At 41.3% G+C, this 25,504-nt stretch overlaps 8 protein-coding genes across 8 annotated transcripts; 5 read left to right on the top strand and 3 right to left on the bottom strand.

The window, feature by feature from the left end:
• Positions 1 to 655: 655 nt before the first annotated feature.
• On the top strand, positions 656 to 2,026 carry PKNH_0415500 (uncharacterized protein; the record flags this gene model as incomplete). The annotated part of the gene is made up of 1 exon (XM_002257943.1): positions 656 to 2,026. The coding sequence occupies one exon, from the start codon at positions 656 to 658 to the stop codon at positions 2,024 to 2,026; it is 1,371 nt and encodes a 456-aa protein (XP_002257979.1).
• A 122-nt stretch (positions 2,027 to 2,148) lies between these two features.
• PKNH_0415400 (DNA-directed RNA polymerase I subunit, putative) lies at positions 2,149 to 2,820 on the bottom strand (the record flags this gene model as incomplete). Its single annotated transcript, XM_002257942.1, has 3 exons — positions 2,149 to 2,401; positions 2,550 to 2,646; positions 2,772 to 2,820. 3 exons carry the CDS (start codon positions 2,818 to 2,820, stop codon positions 2,149 to 2,151), a joined length of 399 nt encoding a protein of 132 aa, XP_002257978.1.
• A 2,261-nt stretch (positions 2,821 to 5,081) lies between these two features.
• On the top strand, positions 5,082 to 7,094 carry PKNH_0415300 (conserved Plasmodium protein, unknown function; the record flags this gene model as incomplete). The annotated part of the gene is made up of 1 exon (XM_002257941.1): positions 5,082 to 7,094. The coding sequence occupies one exon, from the start codon at positions 5,082 to 5,084 to the stop codon at positions 7,092 to 7,094; it is 2,013 nt and encodes a 670-aa protein (XP_002257977.1).
• Positions 7,095 to 8,470: 1,376 nt separating this feature from the next.
• On the top strand, positions 8,471 to 9,984 carry PKNH_0415200 (RNA-binding protein, putative; the record flags this gene model as incomplete). The annotated part of the gene is made up of 5 exons (XM_002257940.1): positions 8,471 to 8,564; positions 8,979 to 9,079; positions 9,247 to 9,331; positions 9,465 to 9,693; positions 9,876 to 9,984. The coding sequence occupies 5 exons, from the start codon at positions 8,471 to 8,473 to the stop codon at positions 9,982 to 9,984; spliced, it is 618 nt and encodes a 205-aa protein (XP_002257976.1).
• Positions 9,985 to 10,278: 294 nt separating this feature from the next.
• PKNH_0415100 (PH domain-containing protein, putative) lies at positions 10,279 to 11,024 on the bottom strand (the record flags this gene model as incomplete). Its single annotated transcript, XM_002257939.1, has 3 exons — positions 10,279 to 10,328; positions 10,440 to 10,611; positions 10,887 to 11,024. The coding sequence occupies 3 exons, from the start codon at positions 11,022 to 11,024 to the stop codon at positions 10,279 to 10,281; spliced, it is 360 nt and encodes a 119-aa protein (XP_002257975.1).
• Positions 11,025 to 12,919: 1,895 nt separating this feature from the next.
• PKNH_0415000 (26S proteasome regulatory subunit RPN1, putative) lies at positions 12,920 to 16,350 on the top strand (the record flags this gene model as incomplete). The annotated part of the gene is made up of 4 exons (XM_002257938.1): positions 12,920 to 12,940; positions 13,094 to 15,907; positions 16,042 to 16,156; positions 16,271 to 16,350. The coding sequence occupies 4 exons, from the start codon at positions 12,920 to 12,922 to the stop codon at positions 16,348 to 16,350; spliced, it is 3,030 nt and encodes a 1,009-aa protein (XP_002257974.1).
• Positions 16,351 to 17,032: 682 nt separating this feature from the next.
• PKNH_0414900 (DNA repair protein RAD2, putative) lies at positions 17,033 to 21,328 on the bottom strand (the record flags this gene model as incomplete). The annotated part of the gene is made up of 1 exon (XM_002257937.1): positions 17,033 to 21,328. One exon carries the CDS (start codon positions 21,326 to 21,328, stop codon positions 17,033 to 17,035), a length of 4,296 nt encoding a protein of 1,431 aa, XP_002257973.1.
• A 1,290-nt stretch (positions 21,329 to 22,618) lies between these two features.
• PKNH_0414800 (cysteine desulfuration protein SufE, putative) lies at positions 22,619 to 23,874 on the top strand (the record flags this gene model as incomplete). Its single annotated transcript, XM_002257936.1, has 4 exons — positions 22,619 to 22,989; positions 23,255 to 23,333; positions 23,451 to 23,532; positions 23,666 to 23,874. The coding sequence occupies 4 exons, from the start codon at positions 22,619 to 22,621 to the stop codon at positions 23,872 to 23,874; spliced, it is 741 nt and encodes a 246-aa protein (XP_002257972.1).
• Positions 23,875 to 25,504: the final 1,630 nt, after the last annotated feature.

Below are 25,504 nucleotides of genomic sequence, written 5' to 3'. Positions count from 1 at the left end.
CGATGAAGTGCTCTCAGCCTCTTCATCGCCTTGTTACCGTGTACCGTTACCGCGTTGCTTTTTTCTCTCCACTTGGCCAATTTCACTACATTCCCCAAAACAGCATTGGAGTGAAAAAACAGTTTCGACTTCAATCCCGCCCAATCGGTATATAAGAGGTCATTTCTGCCGACGCGCTGCAGAATTTTTTTTTTTTTTTTTTTTTTTCTTTTTTTCTTTTTTGGAGAACCCTCTTGGAGGCGCTACAAAGAGTGAGAAAGAATATTTCTTTTTACCCTCACTCTTGGCATGGCATTATGTTACACGCGCGATGGAACCGACGCGTTCCTCAGTCTGCTTGCTTGTCAGTCTGCTTGCTTGTCAGTCTGCTTGCTTGTCAGTCTGCTTGCTTGTCAGTCTGCTTGCTTGTCAGCCTGCTTGCTTGTCAGTCTGCTTGCTTGTCAGTCTGCTTGCTTGTCAGCCTGCTTGCTCGTCAGGCTAACCGTTTAGCAATCTGACCGGCTTAGGAACGCGCATGTTCTTCCATTTGAAGGATCAGTAGTAACCACCTACGCAGTTGATGGTGCTCACATGGGTGCTAAAAGTTAATTTCCCATAAAAGCGATTAAAAGCGCGCCAGCCCACCAACAAACTTCAGTTTGAGTTTGCCCCGAAAATGAACGCACCGGACGAGAACGCCATAACGCGGAAAATAAACGAGCTGCGGAAACGGCGGCAAGAGGGCCCGCCACGGAAGGAACGGAGCTATGAAGACCTTCTGCAAGAAATGGAGAATTGCGTTAAAGTGCGCAACGGATACAAAATAAGTTCCATCCTTAAGTTAACACAATTGCCAGTAGACATTCTGGTGTTCGACGAAACAACAGAAATTGAGTTACGGAAAAAAATAAAAAAAAAAAATGCGCTAAAAAATTATGAACAGTTAATAATTGATCATTACACCATTATCAAGACACTGTGTAACCGGAACAACATAAATTGGGATGTTCTCCTTAGCACAGGATGCAAATATCTCTCGTCCTTTATCCATCTGTATAGTGAGAATTTGTGGCTACTACCATATTTACTAACGATCTGCTCATTCCTAAATACCATAAGTACCTTGGCAGATTCCTACTACAGCACGAGCAGTAAGAACGACATATACAACGAAGACAATGAAGATATCAACGAGAAAAATAAATACACAATAGAAGTATTGAATTCTATTCGAGGTAAAATAGGAATTGTTAAGGGAGACATTGAAAAGCATGGAGGGTTCGTCATCCTCATGTTCCAGTCGATAAAATTATGTATGAAGTTAAATAACATGCAAATAACAACAAGCTTTTTGAAAATAATTAATTCTACAGATATAGGATACTCTTATATCCCCAAGTCTTTTATCGTGCTATTTAAGTACCAACTTGGGAAGTTATATTTGCACAAAATGGATTATGAAAAAGCAGAGAAAGAATTCATCTGGGCATTCTCTAACTCAAGAAAAGGTAAAACAGACTTTAAAAAAAAATTATTGGAGAGTATTATTTCTATCCGCTTGAATAAAGGGCATTATCCACCAAAGCGATTGTTACAAGATTATGAACTCACTATTTATATGGATATTATTCATTCTATCAAACAGGGGAATATATTCCTCTACAACCGAGTAATGGATAAGAACTCTAAATATTTTTTTGACAATGGATTGAATGAGTGCATTGATCAAATTCACTTTGTTGTTAAACGTAACCTCCTGAAGATTGCTGTTGACTGGTGGAATGAAACCGTTAAGGATAATCCAAATAAGCTATATAAAGTACCTATCTGTATTTTTCATCATATTTTTAACTGGGCCCAAATTACGCAACACCACCACCAGTTGGAGACCATTTGCATTATCACCTCACTCATTCTTTTTAAATACATCAATGCTTATGTGGCCTATGATAGCAACATCTTGGTGCTTAGCAAGAACGACCCTTTTCCCTCACTTTCTAAGTGTCGCATGGGCCTTAGGAGCGCAGTCGATAAGGCCTACGCGTGAGGAGAAGAGGGGAGGGCACCCTGTTTGCGCATTCTTCTTTTTCGCATTCTTCTTTTTCGCATTCTTCATTTATGCATTCTTCATTTGCCTTATCTAACTTGCCGCCTTTGGACGCTTCTCCCTCATGAAACGTACATCTTATAACTGATGAGGTGCTCCAAAATAGAATTCAATGTCTCATCGCTCAGTCGAATCAGGGACGGAATAAAGTACCTAGCTTCCTGTGCGGTCTTGGGTAGTAGGTTCACCAACATAGCTATTTCGTATTCGTGCAGTTCTCCTATGCGTTCCAGATTGGTACGAACATCTACTATGGAACTCCTGTTTTTGATTGTTGCAAATTTGTTGGCGTAGTCGAACGAGGATTTGATTAGCCTACGGGGGTGTGGTGCGGCGTTGTGTCAAGTGGTGTGATGCGGCATTGTGTCAAGTGGTGTGATGCGGCGTTATGTCAATTGGTGTGATGCGGAGTTGTGCGAATTGGTCTGATGCCAATCGCAACTCTACGGAGAACACCTCTTACGTTTGAGCCTCCTCGTTCCGCTTCGACGTCAACCGCAGCTGGTCTCCCAAGATGAGTTGCAACTCACACAGGTTTAGGCATTTGCAGTTTTTGAATTCTGAACAGAGGAAAGGAATACCAAATGGAGGTGGGAATAAGATTAGTGAATGGCGGAAGGAAGCATGTCACAAGGATGGGAGAACTATGGGTAACACGCGGTGGATTGCCTCCGCGATACTATACCTGGTCCCAGGTCCAAGTTTTTTACATCTCCGTGTTCGTTACCCGCCATTGTGTAAGAATGCGGTAAATCGCAGCAAAACTGCGGAAAAAAAAAAAAACGGAAGATAAAAATTCCAGTGGAAATTCGATGGGGGGGGGAGGAGGACAAACTGCTTAACTTATCATCTTCCTGAAGGAGGTAAAGCGAACTGGCGTCACGTCAAAATTACAACATGGGGCATGACATCACGCGAAGCTGCTTTTCCTTCTCCATAAATTCCGCCAAACAGGGGGAAAAAATAAAGAGAGAAAAAATGCGGAGGAAATGATACAACTTCATGGAAGTAACCGCGAGGGAAAAGGAAGATAAATTTTTCTTCACTTAAAAAATGCGCACCAGAACTGGTAAAAACCTCCCATGCACTTCCAAAAAAAAAATAAAATTAAATTAAAAAAAATAAAAAAAAATAAAAAATGATAGCCATTTTCCCCTTCCCAATTTTGTTATCCCCAATCGCATGTAGAGATTAGTTCCTCCTTTTTTTTATTTTTTGCAGACTTATCGGATGTTGTATGCTTTTGCGTAAGGGTCGCTAAGCAAAGGAGAGGGGGGGAAAAAACTTAGCTGGCCCCGAAAATGCCGCTTCCCTTGTGCACAAAAAAAAAAAAAAAAAAAAAAAAAAAAGAAAGAGAAGAAAAGTAGCCCGTCAGGAAAAGCAGAACAGAACAGGACAGAGCACCACAACAGTAGTACAGTACACTACAATGCGTGTATTCTGTGTCACTTCTTTCCCTTTCCTTTTCACCATCGAACGAAGCGAGGAGTAGGGAAAATACCCACCTTAATATGGAACATTCTTCCTATGTGTTGCTTTCCCCTCCAAGTGCAACTGGAACAGACCCCCACGATGTGAAGTCCTCAAGTTGAAAGAGAAAATCTCCTCCATGGCCAAACAGAGGAGAACACTACACCCCCCTTTTCCCATGTGGTACACGGAGTTCGGCTTTTATCCACTAGATGATGAAGTTTTAACAAACGCGGCTGATTGTGTTATTCCTTCATTCACTCAAAGGGTTTTTTCCGTCTCCCTACCCATTTGCCAAACTTCTTTTCACCTTGATTAACATTCGAACAAGAAGCTTCAAGCGCGTCTACCCCCACCACCTCATATGTTGTCTCTCATTTCCTGCATCACCTGGTGGTAGCGCAAACAAAAGAGGACATGACATTGAGGCAAAATTGATTTGGAGAGGTAATTACTCCTGGGGTGGAAATAAAACATTTTTTGGGGGGGGAATCTCTCTTCAGAATAATTCATAGCACACCTATGTGATGGGGAAAAATGGGCTAAGGGGGAGGCGGTCCCAATTGGGGGGGGGGGGGGGGAGGGTCAAGTAAAGGATCCGCCCAAATGTCCTAAACACACACAGATATATATATGTGTATGTATATACTACCCTTATGTGCATACCGCTGAAATGCGTACCCACAGTTTTTTTTGCAATAAGCGAACTGCAAAAATGAAGGCATTTTTTTTTTTTTTTTTTTTTTTTTTTCCTTATAAAGTTTGACTTACCTATAAGTGGAGAAAAAGGGCTATTCACACATTCTTATGCACTTGAGAAAAAAAAAAAAAAAAAAAAAAAATTATCTGTAAACGCACAAGGCACGCGGGAAACGCCGGGAGGGAAGGGCAATTTGCCAGAGGGTTCAGAAAAAAGTGAACGTTCCAAGCCGCACAAAAGCGACAAGCTCGGCGAACGTGACAAGACCCACGAATAACATACACCCGCGCGCCTCTTGCCAAAGGGAAAAATTTCGCAAAGGCGTATCCACCTTTTTCAGTCCAGGGGGTCAATCAGCCAAAATGAATCAATCTTCTGAAAGGGGATGATATTTGAAGAGGAAAAAATAATTGCCCCCTCCCCATCGCGACTTCCAAGGAAATTCTCATATTATCTTCACCTTGGAGAAGGGAGACATAGCTTCCTCACAAACGCTGTCGAGGCATATATGCTCAGGGACGAGGGCACCCCTGATAAGTGAACGTTAAAAAGAAGGAAAAAAAGTGGCTTGCTGTATAGTCACAATTCCTTCATTAACCATATACACTAAGACGTGTAAGAAAGTACATAGAGCAGACAGAGCTAAGTGTACGCTCGCTGCGATGTAAGAGGGGTCGACGGGGAAAGGTCGATAGGCTACCTCGGTGCACAGATGTGAAGCGATTCGCTTCTGAGGGAGCCTCCCCGAAATGCCCTAACCGTGCCGCTTTTAAACAGGAAAGTTCCTTCTGCTTCCCACGTACAAACCTATTTTGCACCTCCAAGATGGGGTTCGTAAAGGCGGAGGAATTCGTGAACCACTACATGCGCGTGAACAGAGAAATCAAGGAGTTGTCCAGCAGAAAAAACGAGGAGTTCAAATTCAACATTTTCATTTTCTACTACAACGACATAGACTCCATTTGCACGGAGCACATTTTACACTTTCACAAAAATGTAAAAAGAGATATCAATATATTTAGTTATGGGATCGAAAAGAAGGAGGACCTACTAAACTTTTGCAAGAAGTACGAAGATGTGTATTCCAAAAATATGAACTACTATAGAGACTACTTCTATGAGGTGATAATGATTGGGATGTGTTCACATATGAATACAGATGGAGATGTGTACACCCTCGTGGAAAATTTTTTTACAAATATTATGAACAAGAACTACGTGGGGTATTTGAAATTCTTCGTTATCGACAATAGGAGGCCTTACCATGAGATTTTTGAAACGAGTGATAAGTGGGACTTGGTTCTAACTGAGGGGGAGATGATGGACGTGATGGCGATATATAGTAGCGCTGTCGGGGGGAAGGGGAACGCCACCGGGGAGGACGAAACCGATAAGGGTGCAACGGATAAGGGCGCAACCGATAAGGGCGCAGCGGATAAAGAAAGTAACGATCCGATGAAAGGAGGAAAAGGGAAAAAGAACGCTCAACAGAAGTTGCAAAATTATTACAACACTGTGAAGGAAGAAAACAAGTGCATGTGTCTAATGATTTACCCATTCATCCAATGCGTGGGCGAAGACGACTCCTCAGCAATTATCTTCATCTCAAGCGTATCCTTAATTTCCTACTTAAAAACAGACGCAATAACATATGATTATTACAACAAAGAGATAAAAAATTTACATAACGACTCGATGAATATATCGAATGGACACTTTATCTCGTTCGATCGTGAGCGAGGGCTGCTACCCATGTTGTCCTTCATGTCACTAAACGAGTCGCTAGAAATAGATGAACGCATATACATCTACGACCACAAGAATGTTAAGAATACCTTCAATAAAATTCGAACCATGTGTCACATAGAGATAAAAGAATTCACAGGAAATTTCAGGCAATTGGATTTAAAAAAGCAGAATGAAATCCTCATTAAGCTAAAGGCTTTTATAAAAATAATCAAGCCAATGAATAGTCTCGCATGGAAACGAAGAACCTACGTTCTGTACAATAGTGATTCCTTTTACTTCATGATCGTCCTTATCTACATATATATTAACAGAATCAAAAAAATGGATTCATATTTGTATAATTGCCTCAAAACGTCAGATTTTCTCTACAACATTTTTAAGGACCGACTAAAGCAGTCAGAAATTTACGACAAGCTTATTGAGAAGCATCTACACAAAAACGCAGCTAGCTATTTAAGTGTCCTAATTAAAAAAATAATGGAGAGTAATAAAAAAACTATCAACATTACATCTAAGTTAAAAATATTTATGGACATTTTTCAAACAGCTAAAAATTCATATACTCATCCATTTGAGTTGAAATTTCTTTCCAACATGTTTTCCTCATTTCAATCCTACTGTAATGATAAGTATAAGACATACCACCTGGTGGTTTGTCACATTAACGATTCAGATGATACACTTCTATATGGATTTACTCCTCTAAACAAGAAGGATTACTGGCCTTCCGTTTTTTCTAAAATTGCATACAGTAATTCGGAGCAAATTACATACGATACCGTAGCCGACGTGAACACTCTGCGCATCCGAAAAAATGATTTTAAGTTCATACTTAGCGAGATCAAAGACGTCTTCCGGGGCGTGTTGCGATACCAGGAGAGGCGGGAGATGGACGAGTCGGACAGCACGGAGGCGGAGATGGAACAACAAGAAGAAGAAGAAGAAGCGGAAGAAGAGGAAGAAGAGGAAGAGGAAGAAGACGTGGTAGACGCGGTAGAGGAGAATGATGAAGTGCAGGAAGAAGAAGAAGCAACAGAGGAGGTATACGCCGAAGATGCAACCGATGGCGCAGACGAAACCGCGCAATGATGCGAGTAGCGCTCGTTCATTTGGACAATTTTTCCTTTGTAACATTGCCCCTTTGCACCATTGCACCGTTCCTCCCGAGGTACTTATTTTATTTATTTATTTTATTTTTTTTTTTTTTTTTTGTAATCTCCGAGTACAACTTCATTCGAATTTCCGTCAACCAATGTGCAGACTGTTTGCCGCGACCAGTTCGTCTTTTTTGTGTCCACACGATCGGGTGGTGGTGGTGGCAAATAAATGCACACAGGTGTGTCTTCATCCATGACGAACAACTAATACTCCACAATGAATGGCTAAGTGGGCATAGGTCTGCCGGGCTTTCCATTTGTCCATGTCTCCGCTTTTTCCCTTCCGATTTTGCGTATCCCAATTGAAGGGTCATACAGAGTTTACCCCAGAGGGGTTATTAATTGGGGGGCACTAATAACTGATTACAAGTTGTGAAAAAAGAACGTTTGATATTTGGAATTCCTCGGGGCGCTTTACCCCAAATGAACCATTGTACGACTGTTGATCGCAGCTTCGTCTATCCTCCTCTCCTCATCTTTTTACTCACACCGTTTTTCATAAATATTTCATTCCGCTTAAGATTACGCCACAATGCCAATTTACCCTAAAGGGGAGAAGCGCGCAACAGTTCACCACAATCAGTAAAACGAAAGGATCTCCTTGGCAAAGGGGCGAAGCGGGCATTTCCTTTTTGCGCACCGAAAAAGCTGTACAAACGGACGTACGCACAAAAAAAAAAAAAAAAAAAAAAAAAAAAAATATATATATATATAGTGAAACGAAATAAAGTAGAACAAAATAAAGTTAAACACACGGAAGGCACGCCAGAAAAATCACTAGATATGGCATTTGGAAATAACCACTTTTTTTTTTTTTTAATCTTCCCTTTCACGGGGGCATAAAAGGAGTTGAACGGAATGGTAATTTACTCAATACCTTAAACCGTGGAAATAAATTTCGGTAAGTGAAAAATCTGTGAAAGAAAATGAAGGGAGCGATGCCATCGCAAGTGTTTTAAGTGAAAGAAAACGCAAGCACAGTAAGAAAGGTGGGAGCCCCATCCGTTGAGCTATCACTTTGGTTCAATAATGACACATCGGTAATTGAATAAGTCACGAAGAGGATTCGTTTGCGCATAAGGAGTGGAGGAAGGTGAACTTAATAAATCAATTTCTATACAAGTGCGCATTGCGACAAGAGAAGGCTACTCTGCAACGCCATTTAAGGAGGCCCGTTATTTGTACATACGGTCAACACACACACACACACACCCTTCCGTTCGATCCTCCTTGAGATATTTACACTCATTAGGAGAAGAAAGACTCCCTCCCTCATGTATCAACGACGCACAACACAGCTTCTCCTAAATGAATGAAATTCTCAACAGTAATGGAATTATCATTTGTAAAAACATTCCTATTGATAAAAACAGATTTGAAATAACGGAAATATTTAGCAAATGTAAGGGAAAGAGAGTGCCCATGGGGGAATATGTACAATAATGTTGTCTATACGGAGAGACAGTGTGGAATATGCCTTTTTCTTTTCCCCTCCTTTTGCTGTTCATATGTTTTTCTCTCTTCGTTTACTTTTGTCATTACTTTTGTCATTACTTTTGTCATTACTTTTGTCATCCCTTTTGTCATCACTTTTGTCATCCCTTTTGTCATCACTTTTGTCATCACCTTTGTGATCATTATTATCATAATTTTTTTCATATTTTTTGTTCATAATTTTTGTTCATATTTTTTGTTCATAATTTTTGTTCATAATTTTTGTTCATATTTTTTGTTCATATTTTTTGTTCATATTTTTTGTTCATAATTTTTGTCATAATTTTTTTCTTTCGTCCCCGCTTTGCACACGCGCCGCCAGATGGACCACTGCTCGGTGAAGGCATCCACTTTGGAAAAAAAAACAGCAACATGTTTTACGTCAAATTCGTTTACTTCAAGGATGCTATAAAGGCGTACGAGGTGAGTTCCTATTGGTTGGAAATGTATATTTGGAGGTGTGTGGAGGCATAGGGAGAAACTTCGCCATACATGATCATCAAACAAGTTTGATGAAAGGTGTGCAGTTAAGCCTCTTTCATCATTTGCTGTGCATATTACATTCGATGCTGCCGTTTTCTCCTCACCAGAGCTTGAAGGACAATAAGACAGGCGAATACGACTTCAGACTATCGTTTAGCAAAAACGACGAGATAAAGTATAGGGCGGTGAAAGGTAAATGGAGGAAGGGCTGGGGGCTCCTTCATTGGAGTATTCTCCATGCACATATGTACATGAAAATACACACACGCTTGTGTTTGTACATACTTCCCTTTACACATGGTTCTTCGCGCACTGCACCGCTTAGGCAACAAGAAGGCAGTCGAGGAACTCAAGTACATTTACAAAAACAACGAACAGATAAAAGTAAACGATGACATGACCAACGACATCCTCAACGAAATAAATGAGCAAAACACAGAGTTGCTAAGAAAGAAAAAGAAGGAAAAAGAAATGGAAAAGAAAAAAGACAAATCCTTTATTTTGAACCTCCTCACCAAAATTGAGGAGCCGCAGGAAAGCGAGCAAAGTATCAGGTGAGGCAGACGCAACTCATCATGTCGCAATCCGTATACCTTCGTGTCAGGGTGGATTACCCACATCGCTCCACAACGTGAAGTCTATACATGCATATATGTACCTACGTTGGAACTACTGTACACTTGTTAACCTTTCTTCATTATCATCATCATCCCCCTTTTAACATACCCTTGTACAGGCTAAAGGCAGATCTAAAAAATTACCTCAGCTTGAATTGTCTCTGTGTATACAACTTTGACGAAAACAACAAACATGATAATTATTTAACGCCAACTTTTCCGAAGTGATTGGCGAAAATGAGCGTGATGGAATGTAGCTCTTTTATTTTTTTTTTTAAGTGAAACGGGTTTGACGCGCAGAGGTTCTTTTTCTTCGTGTCGGTAGATTTCATCGCCTGGAGTTTTATATGCGCGCGTTGGATAACAATTGAGTCTTGTGAAATTACAAAAATGTGGAAACAACGACAGAGCAGCGGAAACGGTATAATGCCGAAGGCGACACAGGGGGCCGGGGATAGATCAAAGGACACCCTTGCTGTGACCATCGCGCACCTGGACACTGCCGCTAAACAATCTTCCACTTCAGTCGCTTAGCAAAACTGTAGGTTTGATCATTTGCCTGCTGATGTGCTCTGTGAAGGGGGGCAAAATGGGTTTGAAAAAAAAAAGAAAAAACATACACAGAGTATGTGGTGACGCTTCAAAGGGTTATGTAAAAATGTGAAAGCGGTCACATCGCTTACTTATCCATTTGTTCTTCTCCTCCCTGTCCACAGTCGCAAACAAAATTTTTCTGTTATGGTAACTTATGCTAAACAAATGCACGTTGGTTAGGCCCAACTCATTTTCGACGAGCTTTATTTTCCGGATATCCTCCAAGGAGGTCAGCTCGGTGAAATTATTCAGGTACAAGATCTGCAAAAAGGGTGAGAAAGAAGCTATACATGATGGGATGGCAAAAATGTACATCCCTAGGGAAAGCCACACCTATTGGAAAACCAACGCACGGAAAGAGCCACGTTTTCCCAAAGGAAGATACATTTTCGTCGTTATTCCGACGTGTTAGAAAGGTAAGGGAATTACACAATTCCCACGGATATAATAAATAATGCGAAATCGTGGCATGCGGTACACACAGACAGTGCGTGTGTGGAGTGTATGCTTAGTTGCCCTCTTCGAACCACACCTACCTCGGTGGGCTTCTCCGCCTGGTAATACTGAGACTTAAAGGAGCAGATAAAATTCTTCGTTAGTATCATGTACCTCTTTCGCAATCGCTTCAAATATTTGGACTGCTTAAAAACCCACCCTTCGTTTACTACTTCCATTTCAACGGATGAGGGGAACTCAACGTGGGGGCGAAGAATATGCTACTGCGTGGACCACAGAAGAAGTTCAAAAGGAGCTAATATCTCCCAGAAAAGGGTACATACAAACGAGGGGTAACCCAGTTCAGCTTAGAGTTGTCACCCACTTATAATGTCAAAAAAAAAAAATAATAATAATAAATAAATAAAAGGTGCGAAGGAAAAAAAAAAAAAGTTAGGCGGCCCAAAGAGGTCACCAGCTTTGGGAAGGAAAAGCAAATAGGGGAAATACTAACCACGCGTCAGAGAGATGTAATATACATCCTCCCCTGGGTAAGCCGAAAATAGAAAACAATGGGCGAGAGGTATCCACTGATTGGTGTTTCCCTCCCTCAGTTAAATGCAACTTCTTGGTGCTGGTCCCTTTAAAAAGGCATTTAAAATTTTTTACATCAGAAAGAGGTAGGCAAAAAGGTGAACACAACAGAATGACAAAAAAAATAAACCAACTTATTCATCACCAAATGTTAGCTTTGGAATGATCTTATATCTTACCCTTTTCTTTTCCCATTTTAATGGAGAAAAAAAAAATATATATATATATAACCTCTCCATCCTTTGAACAAATAGCTAAATAGGAATTACACCCTTGGTCGAAGTGTGTGTGTGTATGTATGCCTCCTAAAAGAGGAAGGATTGGTTCAGCTATTCTTGTTCACATGTATATGTGTAACAAATCGGGAGGGGTGCAACTGCGGGCTTGTGAGAAAGAAATGCGTATTTTACCTGATGTGATGTGTTCCTTATTTATTTTATTTATTTTTTTTTTTTACCTGACTTGTTCAGGCGATTTACACCGGGGAAAGGAAAAAGTAAACTGCGGTGAATAATTGGTTGTGTTTGTTCCTAAAGTTTACATTTCGTAGCTTATTCGATATTTTTTTTTTTTTTTTTTTTTTTTTTTCCTTTTTTTTCCTCCTATTCGGTTCACACTTTTAACGTAATAGGGTCCTGAACGGGTGCGCAAATACAATCATATGCATACGATTATAACTTCCATAATGCGTACAGGTAGCCATATGCATGCACGGGAACGCTCGGCGCAAATGTGCTTATGTGGCGAGCGTGGAAATGCCTTTACTTTTATGTGCACTTGTGCACGCGTACGAAGAGTAATGCTTTTTTCCGCCTCCCCCACTCCATTCTGATTTAACTCCAATTCAAAAGAAATATGCTTACGTGAAGTTATATTTTCGCAGATGTGTTTGAAATCATCGTTGCAATCTTCGATATTTCTCCCCATTGGCATTGGCCACCAGTTCGAAGCTGAACCGAAGGAATGGCTCAGCGCAGCGCCAACTGGTAAAGTGGTTACGCCTGTCGAGCGCGAGCCGAACTGGAATAGCACGATTTAAAAAAAGAAAAAAAAAAAAAAAAAAGAAGAAAAGAAAAGGGAAGAATAAAATACAAAAGAAAAGAAAAGCTTCGGAGCGACTGTTCACACAGGGAGCAAACCGATCAGTGCAAAGCAGCGAATGTACTTCCCCTGTTCATTTGTTTCGAAGGAGCCAATTTACACTTCCTTTTTGAGGCAACATTTTTAAACGCGTGTGGGGGGAGTCGCACCCTGGCATACATAAATACATGCAGAAGAGCATACTCGTAAAGAATTCCCCTCTTCGGGCATACCGACCATTGTTACGAAAGTTACAAAAAAAGCGACTGGACGCGATAAACCACAAAGATTATCACGCCTGACGCGCGGATGATTATGCAAGCATAGTTCACATTTGGCAGTTTCTTTTTTTATATTTTTTGCGCGAAACAGACGTGTATCCACCCCGTACACGTGCAGATAATTTTTGTCCTTGAGGGGTTTCCCACTCGTTTACCTACCGAACAAGAGAGGAGGAACTATGACGGCTGAGGACAAGAAGGTAGACAACTCATGTGCTCGTTATGTATCGGCGCAACGCTTGTATCCGACATCATCAAAAGGAAAATTTTCAACAATGTTGATAATTGAGCGAGAGGGGAACCGCGTCCCCGTTACACCTCATATCAATTTCCCCCCCACATGTATTTTACAGGCCGTGTCCATCAAGGTGCCCGTGAAACCAAAGGAAGCCGATGAAAAGAGGAGAAAATTGAACAACCTTAAAATCAAGAATGAAGAACTGAACGAAGAGGAGAAGAAAAAGAAGGAAGAGTTGGAGTTGCTGATTACTAGGCTACGTGATGACGATCCAGATGTAGTGAACCTTTCCATTACAATGTTGAATAAGGAAATAATTGATACCAGTGGAATATTGACATCGTCTCTGTTGGCCCTGAAGGTACTAAAGACCCATTACAACACATTACTAGAAATACATGAAAACATGAAATTCGAAGAATGCAAAAAGAAAATGAGTAACATGATAAGTGCCTTGTCCACGACAATAGGTGATGAAAACAACATCGTTAAATATATCATCATGGGAAATAAAAGGGATTTAGTGAATTATGGCCATGAGTACATAAAGAATTTAATTAGTAAGCTGTTGGTAGAGTTTAAAAATGTAAAAGAGGAGGAATCCTCTGTCTCTGGGTCGGTGGTTACTCCCGGTGGAGCAGTAGCATCGTCATCCCCTTCCCTTGCGACTGCTACTTCCCCTACGATGACAGGTAGTAGCATCCCCCCGACAGGAGCACCTGTAAGCACGCCGAAAGGAGTGCACATGATCAACCATATTTACGAACTTGTGAACATCATCGTGCCATACTGTTTTAACCACAACACAGAATATGAGGGGATCGATTTGTTGATTGAGGTGGATAAAATTAACGACATTCCCCTATACGTGGATGAAAAGTCGTGTGAAAGGTCTATCCTATATCTACTAAACATAACTCATTACAGTTCCTCAACGGAGGAATACTACAAATTGATGGATGTGATTTTACAGATTTTAAAGAAGCACAAGAGATACGTAGAATATTTAAAAATTTTACTGAGGGTAAACAGGATAGAGAAGATCAAGGATCTCCTTTTTGAATGTGGGGATATGCTTACATGCAAGCAGATGGCTTTAATTTGTTCTAGACATTCAGTCCATTTGGAGTTTACCCAGGAGGAAGTGATTCGATACCCTCACATGGATCTGAACCAGCTATCTAGTCTTTCCTCAGGTGAACATTTATCTTCCATATTTTTGAAGCTAGCCAAAGATTTAGATGTAGAAGAACCAAAATTGCCAGAAGATATTTACAAAACACACCTTGAAGAAAAGAGGAATACAAATGTATGGGATTCTGCAAAGCAAAACTTATCGTCCTCCTTTGTAAATGCATTTGTGAATGCTGGTTTTTGTAAAGATAAACTAATGACAGTTAACTCGTCTCTTTGGATTTTTAAAAATAAAGATTATGGCTTGATGAGTGCAACTGCATCTATGGGATTACTCCTCATGTGGAATATAGATGAAGGGTTGTCCCAAATAGACAAATTTCAATACAGTAGTGATCAGTATGTGAAGGCAGGTTCTCTGATGGCTTTCGGGTTAGCTTGTACCAATGTGAGAAACGAATGTGATCCTGCCTTTGCATTATTATCTGAACACATAGATGCAGAGAATACGATGGAAAAAATAGGAGCCATATTAGGCTTTGGTTATGCATATGCTGGGTCAGGGAAGGAGAACCTCCTAGATGTACTCATACCACCACTTGTAGATAATGGCTGTATAATAGAGTGCAGCGTGTTTGCAGCCGTATCATTAGGACTAGTATTTGTGGGTTCACAAAATAGAGAAATTGCAGAATACATTATTGATACTGTTATGGAGAGAGAAAAAGTTAACAACTCGCTTGACCAACCTATCGCCAAATTATATGCAGTTGCCTTAGGGCTTTTGTTTCTCTGTTCAAGAGAAAAATGCGAAGCTACTTTGTCAGCTTTAGAAATAATCAAACACCCGATCGCAAAATATATGATCACCACTGTGGAAGGTATGGCCTTCGCTGGGTCCAACGACGTTTTGAAGGTTCAGAAAATGTTACAAGTTTTGGTGGAGAAGAGAAATGAAAAAAAGGTTAATGTGGATGGTTTCACAAAACCAGGTGATCATCCTCCCTCCCATGGTGCTAATGCTGTTGATGGAAAAACTCTCCAGGGTGCAGAAACGAAAGGACTCACTCTGGATGGCAAGAGAGTCAACACCTTAGGTAGTAAAAGCGGCAAGTCTGGTCCACCTGATGGGAAAGGTAATACCAATGCAGGAAGTGGCTCAGGAGGGAATGTTCCCCAGACGGAAGACAATCTAGACCAGTGTGTAGCTATCCTTAACATTGCTCTGATAGCCCTAACGGATGACATTAGTTCCGAAATGACAACAAGAATCATTGACCACTTCTTACAATACTCAAACTTGAACCAGAAGAAAGCAGTACCCTTAGCTCTGGCGCTACTATTTACATCCTTCCCTAAACCAAACATCGTAGATATTCTCTCCAAACTGACTCATGATCAGGATGCAGATGTGGCTTTGCATGCGATTATGTCCTTGGGGTTCGTTGGTGCCGGGACCAACAATTCACGTATAGCTATATTGTTAAGACAGTTGTCTACCTTTTATTGTAAAGATGCTAATGCTACCTTCGTTGTTAGACTATCTCAAGGTTTACTGTACATGGGAAAAGGGCTACTAACTATTAACCCTCTTCATTCGAATCGATCCATTATCAACCACGTTGCTCTGGGATCCCTCCTTGTTACCATCCACGCTTGTCTTCAACTGAAGACAACCATATTGGGCAAATATCACTACTTGCTCTACCACCTCGTGCCCAGCATTTATCCGCGTATGCTCGTCACCGTGAATGAGGACTTGGAGCCTCTTCCCATCTCGGTGCGCGTAGGCCAGGTTAGCTCCCCGCCATTGCACCCGTTTACACCCATTACGTGTTATCAACCCCCCGTATTTGGTCAACTTGTCATTACACCTTCTTGCATCCCCTACATATGATCATCCTTGTTACCTCTCTCACCCTCGTCCAGGCCGTTGACGTCGTCGGGCAAGTCGGAAAGCCCAAAACAATCACCGGGTTCCAGACCCACGTGACGCCTGTCCTGCTTTTGCACACAGACCGGGCGGAGATAGCCACAGAGGAATGTAAGTGGACCAGTTGCATGTGCGTCTGGATTTGCCACTTCCTACCAACGGTTGTGTTCCACATTACATCTACCCCATTGCACTTCCCCCCCCCCCCCCCCTCCCTTTCCGCAGACATCCCCGTCAACGATACTCTCGAAGGAATCGTCATTCTGAAGAAGGACCCGAACTACGTGCCGCCAGCGATCAACTAACTAGGCGGAAAAAAAAAAAAAAAAAAAAAAAAAAAAAAGCGTTACAGCCCACCTTTCGGGTGCACGCTGCTAGGTGTATAGAACGTCCGTCGCGCCCTTCACGTTAAGGTTGTCCATCTAGCATGTTCGTCTCTCTTCCTTTGCATTTTTTGCACTTTTCTACATTTCCAATTTTTTTTTTTTTTTTTTTTTTTTTTGCGTGCGCATATACATGCACATGAACGATAATAATGACAACACCCCAGAGGGTATCGGTTTCGATAATCACAATAGTGACGATGACAAGAGTTGTGACGTGGGTAGGGACGCTAACACAAATATTACGCCATTAGTAAGGCTAATAGTAAGGCTAATAGTAAGGCTAATAGTAAGGCTAATAGTAAGGCTAATAGTAAGGCTAATAGTAAGGCTAATAGTAAGGCTAATAGTAAGGCTAATAGTAAGGCTAATAGTAAGGCTAATAGTAAGGCTAATAGTAAGGCTAATAGTAAGGCTAATAGTAACGCCGCTGTGTAACTCAATGCACTAAAAAACTTACGAAAAAAAAAAAAAAAAAAAAAAAGGCGTAACAGTGTGAGGAGTGCGCACAGTTGGCAAAAAGGAACGAGCTAAGGGAGGCCCCCCCCAAAAAAAAAGGGGTTCGGCTTCGTATCATCAGGTGCATTTCCTCTTATTGCCGTATCTATCCTTGGGAGGCCCTTTTGCGAGAACGACCGCGACCCTTTATGTGGTCCAATGCTGTCGTCATACGCTTGGACCGAATGACCCCAGCGGGGTTCAAGTCAATGAGTGATGTGATATCTCTTCCCAGTGTGGAACTTCTTCCACTGGTAGCCTTGTTGCTCTTTGCGTCTTTGCCTCTTTTACCGCTGTTAGTGCTTCTTCTTTTACCCTTCTGGTTGTCGCGAATGATATCTATCAAATTGTCGACGCTCTTTCTCTTCCTTTCAATCATTGGGAAAAAATCGTGTATCTTGAGCTGGTAACTTCTAACTTTAACATCGTATTTTTGCAAAATAGGATTCAGCACATTATAAATTTTTTCCTCCGCGATGTTTGTCTCTTTCTGTAAGAATCTGCTAATATGAGTTAGGTTTGGAAGATGCCATTGGAATTTCTCTATGTCTGTACATACCTTGGGGTATTTGAAGCATTTGTAGACTTCCCTGTCGGGAAAATTCTTTGGAAATATCCAATTTAGTTTATAATTTTTATGCGTCTTTAGAAAACGCTGAACTTCCTCGTTGTTGAAATATTTGTCATCCTTGCTGAGGTCTCTAAAAGGGTTGGATACGATTTCCTTTAGTTTTTTCAAATCTTCAAAAGTGGGAAAGGCTTTAATAATCTCCAAGGCGTTTACTATTCCAACTCCATGGACACCAATGGTATAATCACATCCACAGAGTAGCGACAGGTTAATTAACTCATCTTGATACAAACCCAACTTGTCCTCTATGAGCTTCCTTTCATATACCTCTACAGTTTTTTTTTTGTTGAAGAAATTTTTAATTACCGTTTTTCCATTGAATACAAGAACATCGGAATCATCACTTATGATAGCATCACAATAATTCTTGCAGTTCAGGTAGGAACATTGTGCCTCTGCTTCACAGGGAGATTGTACATATGGTATTCCAAACATGTTTAGCAAAATCTTGATGTCTTCATTCATTTCTTCATTTATTTCAATGTTGTTTTTTTTCAGTTTCCTATATTCCTTCACCAGCTCCTCGTTCTCTTTGTTTGCTTTTTCCATGTAGTCATCTAGTGCGCGGCTATCCCTTACTTTCTCTCGATCATTAGGGGTGACATCTTCATGAAGGAACATGCCCTCCAGGATTCCTCCGTCGGGGACTTCACCGTCCATCTGCTTGTCTTCATCTTTTTCTTCCTCACCCCCTAGGCCAAACCCGTCCAACAACACCTTATTGCTCAGAACGTTCTCCAGGTAAGTGTCCTTCCCGATCGTGTCCAGATCCACCTTGTTAAGAAGAAGCTGGTTTATTTTTTCTTTGGTAATAAATCGCCTTACCTTTTGCTTCACCTTTTTCATCGCCTCGGAGATTTCCTCCTCTTCCCCACGGATGGGGTCATGCTCACGCTCACGCTCTTTCGGTTGTGGTTCTTGTGGTGCTTGTTGCAAGGTCGTGTTCTCCCCTTCAGCTGCCACCTCCACAGACGCCGAAAGGGGTATCTCCGGAGAAGGCTGTCCAGAGGCTGAGAATTTTCCCTCGGCAAAATGTCCCCCATCTGCTATGTCCTCCCCACTGGAATAATTATCTATTAATCTTTGAAGCTTATCATGTAGGGGGGGGGACACAACCTGTGCGTTTTTACCACCTGGGATAGATGGCAACACAATCTGCACCTGTTCATCATGTACCTCCTCCTCATTATCGATGTTTGACTCATTGGATGCTTCGCAAACTTCTTGTTCATCATTAATTTGGATTGATATTTCCATCTGTTCATCATGACTGGTTAGGTCAATAATATCCTGTGTAATTTGCACCTCCTCCATTTCTATTATTTGCCCCTTCTCCTCAACGCTGCAATTTTCGAAGTCATCTCCACTGCTGTGGACATTTAGGGTAAAGTTCCTATTTTCGTGGATATCAATATCTCTCGACAGGGGGATTTGCTCCTCTGCGTTATCGTCTTTCGCCCCAACTGTTGTTTCCCCGTTGGGGGGATGCTCCTCGACCGACTTATCATCATCCAACCGATCGTCATCAAGTTTCCGCCCATCTCCCTCCACCCCTCGCAGGAGATCCTCCCCGAAAAGCTCCTCATCATCGAGCAACAGGTCCTGCTTAAATTCTTCCTCCATTTTTATCAGCGCCTTTTTTTCTTTCTCCGGTTCGTTATCCTCCCCGTGCCTTTCCCTCTTTGGCCTAGTAACATCCCTCCTTCGTGCCAATTCTACTTGCCCATAGGCCTCTATCGAAGTGCGCTGATCGTGAAGTAAGCCTCCTTCTTCCTCTTTCTCTGTGATTCTCTCTCCCCTCAACATGGCATTCATCACAAGTCCCTTCTCGTCTTCTTCCTCCTCCTTAATGTACAGCTCCTGATACTGGTCATTCTTCCCCTCAAAGTAACACTGGTTCAGAATCTCATTGATGTATTTTTTTTTTTTTTTTTTTTTTTTTTTCTTATCCATATCGTTGTAATCCCTGATACTGAGGTTGTCGAAGTGTTTGGACAGTTCCTTATTAACTATGAGTTCTCCCTCAGCGTTCTGTATATTTTCAGCCATCTTTATTTTGAGTTTCTCTATTTCGAAATCTGTCTTAATCATCCTCACGTATGTCTCCAACTGCACCTGCGAGAATATATCCATGTCGTCTTTGGCCTTTATGGCCTTTACCCTGTTGTCGACATACCACTCTTCCTTTATGTCTTGCAAAATTTGGTACTGCAGTTTGATGGGTAGCTTTTCAAACACTTCCTTATTTAACTCCTTGAAGAGGGGAATTCTTATTTCCTCGTTGTTCACGTAATACACTTTATATTCGTCTTTCCCCTCGCGGAAGAGCTCAGCCGGGTCCAGGGTGGACGGAAGCTCCAGGACATTGATCTGTTCCGGGTGGGGAGGTTCCTTGTTGGGGGATTCCTCGTCGGGGAGTTCCTTTTCCAGGGTATCCCCACCACTGTGGAGAACGTATGCGTTGTCCTCTCCTCCCTTCTTCTCCGCACTATCATGCTCCTTATTTTCTATCGCTAATGGAGTTCCGACCCCCTCGCCCTTGTCACAGATATCCCCCTTAGTAGGATCCTTCCCGGGTGTGTCTCCCTCGACCAATTCATCCATCTGAGCCATCCTGGATGGGGACTGGGTTTCCCCCAGCTTGCGTGTGAACTCCAAAATGTCAGTACTGTAGTTGCTTATGTCTATAATATCGACCGGTCTACGCATGCACAAGAACCCTTTGAAATTTTTTGGGATGCTCTCATAGTACTTCTTCCTTGCCATGTGTTTCTTCCGCACAATTTCTTCGTCAATTTCGTTGTCCATATGGTTTATCTGTTCATTTGGTGTTGGGTATTCTCCTGCCAGGATGACTGCATATTCATTCTCATCGTTTGTTATTCCCCTCTGTACAGCTTCGTCCATCCTGTTGTCCTTCTCTGCAGTCTCCTTTAGATCACTCTGAACGTGCTTATCCTTCATGTTTTCGCTTACCCCCCCAATTGGTACCTCCAAATTGCTAATCATAAGTACCTTGTTCTGTATCTTGTTCAAGTCTTCATCGTTACATATGTTTAAGATGTCCTTCACGCTGACGGCCACATTACCTATGTTCTCTACCATGCTCCCAAGTGAAGCCTCATTTTCTCTAATACTATCATATATTTCGATCAGCCCATATGTGTGTTGAGCTGGAGAAAGGGTGAGAGGGGAAGAAGAAGAAGGAGGAGGGTTCCTTCCTACTATGGTGTTTAACCCAACAAATGAGGATGACTGTCCTTGAGAGATGACGCCTTCTTCATTTTCAATTTTCTTTTTCGAGGTACTCCTTTTACCTTTCAACGTTTTTAATAGAGACCTTTGGTAATAATTATAAATAAGTTTTTCGGCGGTCTTCTGGAACCTTTCCTCATCGTTTCTCCTCTTCATGTTTCTCTGGAAGATGGTTTTCCTCTTCAGTTCGGGGGGGGTTCCGTCAAAAATGAAAATGGGCCTTATGTTGTAGTAGAGCAGTTTGCATATTCGGAGGAAGAAAAAGTAGAGGTGCACCTTTCTCAGGTTTTCCGTCCTCATGTCGGTGTTCATATTTTCAGAGAAATCCATCCACAGATCGTTAAACATGCTCATATTGTCCACCCCTCCATTTCGTAGTACCTTCATGTTGTTCGCGTACGTCAGCTCGTACAGCCAGATACTTACGTCGATGGCAATTCGTTTCCCCGTGAAAATCTCCGGGTTAACTCGCACCCCCACGGGGGCTACGATCGACCACAACCCCTTCACGCCCATCCTTAGGAGAGGGATATAATGCTTATAAATTGATTCCGAGCGGTAAAACGAGGGGGGGTGGTAAACCGTGGAGGACAGATATCGATCTATCCGTCGTCTCACCGCATAACCACGTCTGCGGTGGTTCCCCCCGATTAGCCGTCTCCTACAAGGCTTCAAAAGAAGGCAGACACGAAGGGGACGACTTCCTGAATCAAACAAATGGCATGGTTCGGAAAAAAATTATCCAACCAGTGTAGAAACCTCTAATGGAACAGAGGTTCCCTACGCCACGTACCCTATATTTCGTAAAAAAAAAAAAAAAAAAAAAAAAAGCGCGCTCAGATCATACATACGGCCTGGCGCGCCCACCCCTCTGCTTCTTAAAATGACAAAAAAAAAAAAAAAAAAAAAAAAAAACGAACATATGGACGGATGAAATTGGGGAGAAGAAATGGTCCACTTAATACGCTTCGAATGAAGCATCTGTATGTATGTTTTGTTCCCCCGGACGACTTAGCATTTTTTTTTTTTTTTTTTTTTTTTTTTTCCATCTACTGCACTGTTCCCTTTGAATTTTCTCATCGGTGCCTTTTTTTTTTTTTTACCCTTCCCGCAGGGGATAGTAACCTGGCCAAACATGAGGAACAAAAATGGGGATAGAATAAATTTGCGCAACTTCCACATGCAGCTGTGGGATAGGAACCCCCCTTTTTTTGTTTTCCCATCTGTACTTTCAACAAAGGGGAAACTGCACGAATGTATTATATATGCATTCTTGAATTTACGTCCCTGCACGTTTTCTCCACATGTTGTAATGCGTCCTTTATAGAGCTCCGCGCAAGCGTAGAGACCATGCGGGCGTTAATGGGGATACTTTTTTTTTTTTCTTTCTTTTTTTTCTTTTTTTACCCGTTCCTGCTTGTTTATGAAACGCCTACACAACTGTTCTGAGTTGGCGGCGAGCTGGTTTAACCTGTCTGTACACACGGAGGAATAAAGCGGGCACCTGTGCACAAAATCAAATGCATACGTCCATGTATATATATGTATTCTTCTTTTGCCCCATTTCCGCGCAGAGCTTGTCCTTCCGTTGCGACCGCCCAACATCTTAAACTGCGCTAATGGTGTTCACTTAAAACTCTCTCGAAATTTTACTCCACTTTATCCTTCTGACGAATGTATTTTTTTAAAAAAATGAGTTCCACAACGTTAATGTGTGTTTAACCCATTTGGCCTGCGTCACATCTATGGCCACTCTACCAGCCCCCTAAATATGTGCCCATCAACCGTACGCCATTCAAAAAAAAAATGAAGAGAAGGGAAATAAAAAAAATTTTCTTCTTATATCTACAGATCATTGTCTTCTACTCATTCATGGTTAGCTCCATGAGGCGTGGAAAACATCACAGCCCCAAAAAAAGCGAGTTCAAAATTATAAAAAGATTAAGCCTCTTTGATAAAAAAAAAATAAATAGACTTAAATGTAATTCGTTGCTTTACTTAAAAAATTGCAACCTCAGAAACTGTAAGAGCAGGAATAGCTACCTGAGGGACATGCTTGAACATATGTCCGGAGGCCAGCCCCTGAGGAATTCAAACATTGAGCAGTACCAACTAACCCCAAAGCTTAAGAAAACCGTGCAGTTCTTTCAAGAACTTCCGAATGATCCCTATCGCAAGTGAGAAAGAGAAGCGAGGGAGCAAAATGCCAATTGCATACCCGCATATGTGCAAAAATATATGTGCATGTATATGCCACACAATTACTCTGCACCTGTGATTGTCGATTTATTCTGCCAGACAATCTCCACTCTCACAACAATACGCATGCACAAGTTGTGTTTATTCCCTCCTCGAGTAGCACCGCTCCAAACTGCAACCCTTTTTCACTTTAACAAAAAAAAAAAAAAAAAAAAAAAAATGTATTTATATTTTTTTCTCTAGAAGCCAAGAAGTGATTCTTCTGGGGAGGAAGTGCCCACCCATGCCGGAAGAATTAAAAAACAGACAAAACCAAGTTTTGGTAAGGCAGCCAAATTATGCAGCAGCGCTTAGCTAATATGTGTATGCTCACACACACACACACAGATGTATGTTCCCATGTGGATACTCACCAATTTGAACTCTCTTCTTTTTACAGGGGTGCCAGTCAACTGTGTATGTTTACCCCACGGTGGAGACACATGAAGGGAAGAAGATCATTACGTGGTTAGGGGATTCAGGTGAGAAGCAACTGGGCGTAGGGGCTGACCACACACTACTCTGCTCTGTTCTTTGATTCGCATTTTTACGTTCCTCCCCACACTAGCACATATGCACACTGCTTCAATTTTTCCCTATTTTCCTTCCCCACAGATGGACTGCTGACCAAAGGAATTGTGTACATCTTAGTGGACGGCTTGAGTGGTTACCCCCCTGAGGAAATATTACGCGTGAACCCAAATTTCATTACGCTGACCGGCATCTCTGAATTTCTCACCATGAGCAGAATAAATGGCTACCTAAACATCATGAACAAGATGAAGGCGTTCTCCACCAGCATTATGCAGAACGGGGAGCATTGATTTGTTTTTCGCAAAAAAAGCGTTTAAGCTGTTCTACATAAAGGTGTCTCTCAACACCCATTAGAAGAAGCACACCATCCTCCGCACACGCTCTATAATGCTTTAAGGGTGGAATGACTCAATGTTTTCATGCCCAGGGAACCCTTCAAAATGTGAGTCACACAACAAGTGTGCGTATTTGCGTACGTACAAGTGTCGCTTTAATCTATTGCTGTTTTTCCAAATGTGTAAAGCGGAAATTTCCCAAAATTGAAAAAAAAAAAAAAAAATAAAATAAAATAAGCAAACAAATCGTGACATAATCTCACACCTTTATCCATTTCCTGTTCATGCATTTTAATTTTTTTTTTTTTTTTTTTTTTTTTTTTTACATTTTGGCTAGCTGTTTTCCCTAACCTTTTAAAGCGAAAAAAAACATCGCAGCAAAAGGGACATTTGAGTAATTTCGCCTTGTAATAATAGGAGCTGAAAACAACATTGGGAAATTTTCCAAGTGTTATGTTGGGAGTACCTCTAAGCGCTCATCGTACAAATGGTTAAAATGATCCTTGTGCTTCATTTTTTTGGGTAACATATTCTACTCTTTTGTGTTAAAAAAAGAAGGAAAAAAAAAATCATACATAGCTGTGTGTTAATTTTGAATAAAAAAAAAAAAAAAAAAAAAAAAAAAAAAAAGTACATCTCGCATGTTCGTGCGCATGTATACACTCACACATGTGTACATAAACTCAGCTGCAGTTTTTCCAAATGGTACACTTTTGACTTGGGATTAGGTAATGAATGATATACATATCTTTTACGGAAAGTGTGAAGTATGTTGCAGACTTTTTTTTTCTTTTCGCCCAACCCCACAAAAAAGGGGGGAAAAGAAAACGTTGTAAAAAGGTAAATATTGGCATTACACCACCATTTGCTATTTTTAAATGAAAACGCAACTGGGGCTTATCGAAAAAAAAAAAAAAAAAAAAAAACACTCAGTGAATGCATTTCTCCGCTACTGCGCACATGTATACATGAACACATACTTATACATACTGGCATAATCACATATGTGCCTCCTCGCAGACGTACACCTCTTCATGCGTAGGTTGTACACATGCGCAACTGTATGGTGTACCCCCCCCTTTTTTTTTTTTTTACGTACAAGAAGTTATGTTTCTGGAAAAGTTCAACTGATAATGCAACTCGACAGGAAAAAAGGAGGACACTCATTTTAATACTGGTGATTTGTGTTTTCCCTCACTTTTCTATTTTCGCCTGTCCATTTTCGTGACCTCCTCAACTTGTCAGGTTTGTGTTTTTTCCCTTACAATTTCTTCCCCCATTTTATGTTTTAGCCGTTACTGCGTCGATTTGCCTTTTTTTACAACGCTTTTTCCTTCGTCTTACGCATGTACATTTTTTCCTCTAATTCGATGCTTAATACCCCCTTTTATTTGTTTTAAATGATACGTTGTTCATGCAAAATGTGATAGCGAAACATTTGCGAGTAAGACGCCCGCCCACGCTGATCACGTGACAACGTGACCATGCTTCCTCTCCATAACCACGATTTAATGGTTTGCGCAAATTAAATGTCTACAACCTCATCTGGAGTGTTCGATATGCAGGCATTATTCACTCCCCCCCT

This window comes from Plasmodium knowlesi, assembly GCF_000006355.2.
Source record: "Plasmodium knowlesi strain H genome assembly, chromosome: 4".
Lineage (NCBI taxonomy): Eukaryota > Apicomplexa > Aconoidasida > Haemosporida > Plasmodiidae > Plasmodium > Plasmodium knowlesi.
This window is presented reverse-complemented; position numbering and strand designations above follow the sequence as displayed.